This window comes from Mauremys reevesii, linkage group 5, assembly GCF_016161935.1.
Source record: "Mauremys reevesii isolate NIE-2019 linkage group 5, ASM1616193v1, whole genome shotgun sequence".
NCBI lineage: Eukaryota > Metazoa > Chordata > Testudines > Geoemydidae > Mauremys > Mauremys reevesii.
The window spans coordinates 103,975,861-103,984,863 of record NC_052627.1 but is presented as its reverse complement, the minus strand read 5'-3'; the positions used below and the strand labels follow the sequence as shown (position 1 = coordinate 103,984,863).

The 9,003-nt window shown below is 38.7% G+C and overlaps 1 protein-coding gene across 1 annotated transcript; it reads right to left on the bottom strand.

The window, feature by feature from the left end:
- Positions 1-569: 569 nt before the first annotated feature.
- CCKAR (cholecystokinin A receptor) lies at positions 570-8,286 on the bottom strand. Its single transcript, XM_039542042.1, has 5 exons — positions 8,166-8,286; positions 7,252-7,503; positions 3,767-4,028; positions 1,746-1,873; positions 570-1,096 (listed from the first exon to the last, which is right to left on the bottom strand). Exons 1-5 carry the CDS (start codon positions 8,284-8,286, stop codon positions 570-572), a joined length of 1,290 nt encoding a protein of 429 aa, XP_039397976.1.
- Between the last annotated feature and the right edge of the window lie 717 nt (positions 8,287-9,003).

Genomic DNA, 9,003 nt, shown 5'->3' with positions numbered 1-9,003 from the left:
AAGAATTTCAAAGGGTGGTAGCTCAGCTAAAATAAGGATGACAAAGAGTTCTATGAAAGTAGCCAATATATTTTGATTTCATGGAATTGTTATTTAACCATAAAATAGAAAAATAGAAATTTGTAATCAGGACTGATAAGGAACCCCAATCTGTTAGTGTCTTGGAAATGTCAAGAGATACTCTGAGCTATATCTAAAAACTGCAATTGTGCATGAAAAGGGTGAGCCAAACTGCCGGTGGAAAGGACCCCTCAAGTTATAGAATATGTTTACAGGAGGCTTTAGTACAAATGTGCCATGCTGGAGGGCTGGTTTCAAAGTCCCTTATCTCCACAGAGCCTAATAACTCCAGTCTCTTTTTAGAAATGGAGGTGACACAAAGCACAGACCCTAGCAGTGTCCATGGCCCATACAATTCCCTTGGCATTTCCTACCAGCTAATTCCTTAACTGTGGTGTTTTCATCTCCATGTTACAAATCAAACCTTAGTCGCCTTTCCAAGACCAAACAAGAAGATAAGGGTTTGAATTTCCCTTGGCCATGTGTAGCGTCTCCTTTTCTGTAGCAGTTCATGGGGGAGCAGACGCATTCATGTGCGTGTAAGAGTACCTGGAGAGGGATGCCCCCGTGGTCTTCCCCTCCTCCTCATCTCCAATCTCTCCTCTTACTGCTGGAGGCTTTTGTTTGGGACAGCAGGTGAAAGTGGCCAGAAAGCCCATGCGGAAGCGCTTGTTCATGAAGCAGTAGATGATGGGGTTCACACAGGCAGAAGTGTAGGAGAGCAAATGAATAAAGGAGATAGGAGCTCCTGAGAGAAGCTGGTCTGCTGATGTGGTGTCAAATGCACGCCAGGCATTTACACTGAAGATGGGAGTCCAGCAAAGGAAAAACAAAATCACAATCACCATCAGCATGCGGATGACAAGCTTCTTGGCCATCAAGTTGGCAGTTGAGCTGTTGCTTCTGACCCTGTCTATTTTGGTGCTGCTGGTGGCAGAAAGCTGTTGCAGTGGCATTTTTCTCTTCTTTTTGGTTTTCTGCAGGTAGCAGCCATCTCCATCCTCATATTTGTTGCTACTGGTGCTGGCTTTCCTTTCTGTATGTACAAATCAGCAGCACTCACATAAATATGTAACAGAACATTTCTGAATAGTGATTCAAAATATAAACAGATTAGTGGAGTCTAAATTTTGAAGTAAACAAAATCCTTCACGGATGATGAGCAACTAGTGGTAAAAACTGTCATTCCAATTCTAAAGTGAATTTTGATTCAGTCATTTTTGTGACCATCTGGTGTTCCCTTTCTATGAACATCTAAATGTCTCTACTACTGTGAAAATTGGCAAAAAAGGAACATTAAGATTGAATGTTCAAATTTCTGCTTGAAGTAATTTTTGAACTGTATTTTTTAGGTTAAATTTACAATTCCTGTCATGTTGCTTAATGGCAAAAATAATCTAATCTATGATGAGAAACAATATCCATTTGGTTTATTTAACTAAAATATTTGGAATTACAAATATCCTGTCTGAACTCTTTGCAAATAATCTGCAGATGGATTATTCACTGAAGAAATTTTCCAATAATTTTGATTAACAAATACATGCAGTAGTTTTGCAATCTGTTCATAGATGTTTTGTAAACAAAAAAGAGGTGGCATTTATAGAATAAATGACTGACTCAGCTCTACTATTCACATCTTCAAAGATGAATTTAAAACAAAACAAATGCAAACATGCTGTTACCTTGTGAAGATTTTCTCTGGCTGACATCAAACTTTATTCCGCTGTATAGTTCCAAAGAGATTAAGCCATATGCAATCATCATTACAATACCAGGTATAAGAAAGAGTATGAGCAACAGGAAAATGTACCTGAGGAAGCCACAAAAGAGACAGATTAGGGAACAGCAGAAATACAGAGAAGCACCTGAATAATTTTGTTTGTTTTCTAAAGATCTGGGTGAAATGTTTTTAGGGCTGATGAGAGGTACTCTATTGACAGCCCTTTTTTTCTCCACAGAAATAGTACAGTGCGAACAACAGCAGAGCTGGCTTCTCCACGCTGTCCATCCAATGTGTCTCACCCCAGAGGCACTTAGGGCTAAAAAGATGCTTCAGTCTCTGTGCCCATTCAATACCTGTCCTCTACTGAGACCAGAATCATGTCGGTGGTGGTGGTGGTGGTTTTTATGATATAAAAGCTTGTCCAGTGGGAATTCAAATGAGCAGCTACCTGTGCTTAAGTGAGATGCTGATATTAGCCATTAACTTTCAAGAGAAATTTTGGGCCCCGGTTCATCATGTTTGCTGGGTCCCCAGCCTCTCCCATTTCACTTTATTACAGATGTTATAGACTTGGGGGAGGAGGGAGTGCTGAGCTTGGGATCCTGGTACAACTGTTTCCCCTTTCCTCTCCCCCATCAACCTGGATTATTACATCCATGGAGCGGGATTGTGCCCCTTCCCCGCCCCCCCCCCCGAGGAGTGTGCCCCCCCAGAGGCACGCACTGGGAGGGAGATGCATTTCATTCCCCTCTAGCCCCATACAGATTCTGAAGGAAAGATGGTACAGTTTGGGCTCTTATTTTTCTGCTGAATCCCTTCCATAGGAGAGATTCCATTTTAAAGCAAATCCTGTAGTATTTGATTACACATTGCATATGCGTAAATATACTACATAACAAAACATAAGCAGTTTCTCTAATGGTACCCACACCCAGGGAAATTATTTTGCTTTAAGGTATTTTATTAACAAACCAATCATATATTTTGAGCCTAACTACTTGCTCCTAGCAGGAACATTGCTCCAAATTCACTGGCATTGCTGTGGATTTACATTGGTATAACTGAGAGCAGAATTTGGCCTTTTAACTTTTCTCTTCATACATCCTCATCATGGCATTATACCTTAAACGACTGAAAATGTTAATATCAAATAGATATTTATATGCATGCACCATATTTAGGTGGTGCAAACTATAGACCTGTCTCCCTCCCATTAAAGACAGTAGGAAAAATCCTGTAGCTTCCCTGCATCAACTAAAGTGCTTGGTTACAGGAAAAAGAAATATTAGGAAAGTATTAAAGAGTAAAAATGAGAGTGTTTAATGCAACAGTGCAGCTCCTTGATTATGTCCCTATGTTGTTTCTGTGCCGTTTATTCCTTGAGTGTGGACATTTAACACTGACTGTCCCCTAATAGCCTGCTGCCCCCTTTGCACTAATCTCTCTAGTCATTAGGTTGGTTCTGTTCTCAGGTACATTTGCTACTTCTCCAATTTTCATATAATATTTGTTCACAATTGAAACTGCATCAAAGAAATGCAGACAAAGAAGTGAATCAGTCCTGGAAGGGGCACTGAGAGACGTGTGGCTTTTAAAAAGATTAATTGTTAAAAAATAAACAAATCCTCTGAAAATACAAAAAATAAACAGACGGAGCTATACTAATAAGAAGCATCACTGCTGGAAGTCTGAGAGATGCCTTCATTTCAGTGACAGTGGCAGCTTCATAGACTACAGTTTGAAAATCACTGGCCCTTTACATATATCCCCCAGATGCGAAGCAAAAGTAATAAATGTATTTAAAAACAAAAAAGCACAGAAATTAAAAATAGAAATTCTTGTGACTTTTTAAACAAGCATGAAAGAATTATAAACAGTCACTAATGGTTAATAATTGATTTTCAACAGGCTTAATGCTACCATGTAATCCTATTTTCTGCCAGATAATTATATGTTATTTAACAGTCAGTTATAGCTTACCAGGACTGCTGAATGACATCGCTTGGCCAAAGGAGGCGACACATGTTTGCTGTGCTGTTGTTATATTTTGTAAAAGGCACTAGTTTGCTGTAAATTGGGTATGGTGACATGATGGTAAAGGAGAGACACCAAGTAGCAGCAATCACCTTCAAGGCATGAGATTTTGTCTGCCATACCCTGGACTGCAAGGGTTTGCAAATAGCACTGTATCTCTCCAAAGATATGGCAACCAGGTTGAACGTAGATACACTTACTGAGACACCTAAATATATAAAACAAAGAAACGGGTTCTTGTTTTAAAAGGCTGGCTCTTTGTAGATAAACTTGCTAAGTTTCCATGCACATATGCAACACAATGAAAATATAGCATTACTCATATTTTCACAACTCATTAAGTTAACAGAGGTAGACCTGATTCACCTTTGTGATGCTCCAGATTTATGCTTGTGTAACTACTGATGTGTATGAAAAAATAATTGACATCTTTTGACTTAGTTCCATCAAAGCAGAAAGCTGTTATCAAAGGACTTTGGTTCGGATTCATCTCTGTATTACTCCAGTTTTTACACTAGTATAACTTCACGGAAACATAACCAGGCACTCTGGAATCAGTGAGGTTACACTGGTGTGCACCTGGAGTAACAAAGCAGTGAATCATGTATGATTTTAGTTTTAATTTAAAAAAAAGCAAGTATCTTGTTTAATTGACAACCTAACTTCCTGTTTTGATAAAATTAAGTAAAAAAACCTAAACAGTTACATTTTCATAGATTTTAGTGGTGTCACACTGGCATAAAACTGGAGTAATGCAGTAGGAATCAGACCCATTTTCTATAAATGGTTCATTAATTTCTCCTCCTCACTATATATAATATTTCAAACTTTCAGAGCAATGTGCTTTTTTTTCCCCCACTGTGGACCTCTGATGTGTTTACTGTATGACTTATGGGACAATTCACCTTCTGAGTCTTAAAATAAAATTAACTTTGTAATTGTAAAACTTGATATTAGAATATATTCCCTTTGAATATATCTATATATGTAATTGGTAACACTTAAAAGTGAAATATAAAAAAATACAATGCTTCAGTAACTTCCATGACGTTTATGTCAGTAATTCATTACATGTTTAAATACGACCTTTAGTTTTATTGATTATATCTAAGGAAAGATGTTGACTTCCCATTCCCACACTTTCAAAATGTATTTTCACATTACATCACAGTTTTCAAGGGCACACGTTAAACAGAGGTTCTTGTAATTAATTGCTAAGTCTCATTTTGAGATAACAAACTTTTCAGAATTCCTTCTTTTCTTTTATCAGAGGGGTAGCCGTGTTAGTCTGGATCTGTAAAAGCAACAAAGAGTCCTGTGGCACCTTATAGACTAACAGACGTTCTGCAGCATGAGCTTTCGTGGGTGAATACCCACTTCTTCAGATGCAAGGCTTGCATCTGAAGAAGTGGGTATTCACCCACGAAAGCTCATGCTGCAGAACATCTGTTAGTCTATAAGGTGCCACAGGACTCTTTGTTGCTTCTTTTCTTTTTACATTTTTAAAAATTAAATCTAAAAAGTTGGGACAGTAACACTTATCCAGATAATTTATAAATCAGGCCCTTTCATGGATCCACTTCTATAATGGGAGGCAGCTGAAGCCAAAGCATATTGAATGTGGTGGTGGTCTTTAAAATATGACTCCATAAAAATAGTATCATTAGGCTTCATATTTATTGTCTCTCAGTGACTCCTGGTTATATTTGAACAGTTAACAAATAAAAGGATATTTGTTCTAACAGCCCTGCAAATTCCACCTGGGTTTGCAAAATCAGAATGTTGGGGTTTTTTTCCTTCTCATTTGTTACCAGTATTAGAAATTCTGTGGGCCAAATTCGGCCCTTGGTAATGGTTATTCTTGTACAATCTTATTGTATTTGCCCTGTAATTAGAACAATAATGATTCTGCTGATGATCATAGAATCATAGAATCTCAGGGTTGGAAGGGACCTCAGGAGGTCATCTAGTCCAACTCCCTGCTCAAAGCAGGACCAAACCCAACTAAATCATCCCAGCCAGGGCTTTGTCAAGCCTGATCTTAAAAACCTCTAAGGAAGGAGATTCCACTACCTCCCTAGGTAACCCATTCCAGTTCTTCACCACCCTACTAGTGAAAAAGTTTTCCCTAATGTCCAACCTAAACCTCCCCCTCTGCAACTTGAGACCATTACTCCTTGTTCTGTCATCTTCTACCACTGAGAACAGTCTAGATCCATCCTCTTTGGAACCCCCTTTCAGGTAGTTGAAAGCAGCTATCAAATCCCCCCTCATTCTTCTCTTCTGCAGACTAAACAATCCCAGTTCCCTCAGCCTCTCCTCATAAGTCATGTGCTCCAACCCCCTAATCATTTTTGTTGCCCTCCGCTGGACTCTCTCCAATTTGTCCACATCCTTCTTGTAGTGTGGGGCCCAAAACTGGACACAGTACTCCAGATGAGGCCTTACCAGTGCTGAGTAGAGGGGAATGATCACATCCCTCGATCTGCTGGAAATGCCCCTACTTATACAACCCAAAATGCCATTAGCCTTCTTGGCAACAAGGGCACACTGTTGACTCATATTCAGCTTTTCGTCCACCGAAACCCCTAGGTCCTTTTCTGCAGAACTGCTGCCCAGCCATTCGGTCCCTAGTCTGTAGCAGTGCATGGGATTCTTCCGTCCTAAGTGCAGGACTCTGCACTTGTCCTTGTTGAGACAAGTGCAGAGTCCTGCATGATATGCATGATATGCAAGAAGGAATAGAATCCAACTTCTCACCAAGGCTTCACCCTGCAAGGTGCTGAGCCTGATCTAGCAGAACACTTAAGGATGTGCTTAATTTAAGTGTATGCTTCAGTGTTATGTTAGATGAGACTACAGAGCTCAGCATCTTGCAGGATTATGCCCCCAGAGCTGTGCAGAGCTCTCTCTTCAGCTCTGACAAGAGTATTAACTTTTGTTATCAAGATGATCAGCTATGGCTCTGCATACAGCACACAGGGAGAATTTTTGCTGATTACAGGGGGTGACACTTTTACTAATTGCTTTTTACATAGGTGCTGGAAGTATGGGTACTGGGGTTTGCTGCCTCACCCCCTGGCTTGAAGTGGATTCCAGTATGTACAGGGTTTACAGTTCGATTCAATGGCTCTTAGCACCACCACTATAAAAATTGTTCCAGCATACTGTCTTCTTATAGCAATTTAAGTCAAATTTTAATTAAAGAAAAAGGGTTTTATAGAATAGGCTTTTTTCCCATCTGCATGTGACAGCCTGGGCTACTTTTTTCCCTTAGTGCTGATCTTTCCAATAAGGTGTTAATGCTCAGTCAGTCCTGCTTAGCAGCTTTTGAGAGTGCTTAGCACTTGAAAGGATCTGGCCCTTGTTTAGTATCTCACAAACTTAATGGGTTATTTACTTTAGAGTAGGTATAAAATTCAGAGACTTACCCATGAAGTAGGTGGCAGTTTTACAAACAGCACTACCAAATATAAAATCCTTCAGCAGGTTGGGAATGAGGGTGAAAGGCATGCAGAAAAGGCAAAGCATTAGGTCACTGACAGCCAGCGACAGCAAAAATATATTAGTGACGGTCCTCATCCTTTTGTTTCTTATCAACACTGTAATTACCAGTGTGTTCCCCACGACACTGAGCAAAAATATCAACGAATATAGCAGAATTCGAACTGTTTGATGTAAATCTGAAAATTGCCACAATGAAGAATCAGTTATGAAATATGAAAATCATAAAACTAATTATTTTTTTATCACAGGGGTTTCATTCATTAACCAAAAGGTGAAGACTGCTCATCATTCAAGGCAGTAGACTTGATTTTTATCTCACTTATGCAAATCTACTGAAGTCATGTCATTACACCAATGTAAAACTGATGGAAGTTAGAAATCCTGGGCCTGATTCTGACCTACCTGAACTGTTCTTTGAGACAGTAAGAAACAGCATGACAGTCTATAGTATTTTAAAACATGAGCAAATTTTCTTTACCAGCTACATACAGTGTTATAATTTCATGTTAGTTGCTTCCACAAACTGCATTAGATCAGATAACTTCATTGTTATAGAATTATTCAAGAGCAATATAAAATTATGTTTCATTAAACAATTATCAGTACTGTTTACATTCCATTCTAACTGAGTATTACTCTCTAGATGTATTTATAATCTGGAAAAACAGGACATATGAAGTTCTTGATGGTCTGTTTCTTATCCTAATTTAGCAACAAATGGTTATTTTCACACTGCCTCACCTACAAACCTTTGTGTACCTGTTTTTCTTGAAATATCCATGAGTTTGTCTTCAGCTGGAACTAGTGATGTCTGAAAAATCTATTTTCCTCCACATACCTTTAGCAAGAGGAGGTGAGTCTTCCACACAGAAAAACGTATCATTTTCCATGACAATATCACACAGGAAAGCAGAAATATTGGTTCCATTCTCAAGTAGGATGCCATCAACTATTTCCATTCTTCAGTCTCCACAGGCTAGCTTATATGTGGTGAAAGGCGGATTTGCAACTATCTGCCCATTCTTTCTATGAGCAAAAATATTCCTGAATGAAGTCTGCAGTGAAAAGATTTGACAAAGGTTTTCTGAGTAAGTCTTTTTTCAGCTAGCCATAAGGAATATCCAATACAAGGAATTCTGTTTGGAATGAAAAAGATTTATTCCAGTAGCATATAAAGCAGTTTAGATGCATGAGAGAAAAGCATGAACACACACGTCTTCTCCTGTACCTTCTAGATCCGCCCCCCTTCTATTATTGGGTTAGTGTTGGGATTATAAACATACTAGATAGCGATTACAAAATTAACCCCTTGCAAGATTGTTTCAGCTCACACACCTACAAAACCTCTCTATGTGGATCTGTTATTGCCCCAGACAATAAATCATGAGCAATAAATGATATAACAAATCACTCTTCCAGCTAACGAGGTAATAGAAAATACCTGAACAAAAGGATGCAGAAAAGAAGAAACAGTTAGAGCTTTGTATGTCTACATTTTTATTTCTTTATTTAAAAACAATTTCATTTATTTTAAGTTTGGAAAAAATGCAGTAACATCTCTAGGTACAACTGGAAGACTGGCTAAGTAACAATGGAATAATTTATTACTCAGGTTCCTGTAAAATGGGGATAATGATACTTATATTCCTTTGGAAAGCACTTTGGGATCCTCATAT

What these genes read in the sequence shown, in the direction of transcription:
- CCKAR (XM_039542042.1), bottom strand. Translation starts at nt 8,286, where the DNA reads ATGGAAATAGTTGATGGCATCCTACTTGAGAATGGAACCAATATTTCT. An exon ending in CTCACCTCCTCTTGCTAAAG is followed by an intron (nt 7,504 to 8,165) that starts GTATGTGGAGGA and finishes GGCAATTTTCAG; the next exon opens with ATTTACATCAAACAGTTCGA. An exon ending in GATGTCATTCAGCAGTCCTG is followed by an intron (nt 1,874 to 3,766) that starts GTAAGCTATAAC and finishes TGGCTTCCTCAG; the next exon opens with GTACATTTTCCTGTTGCTCA.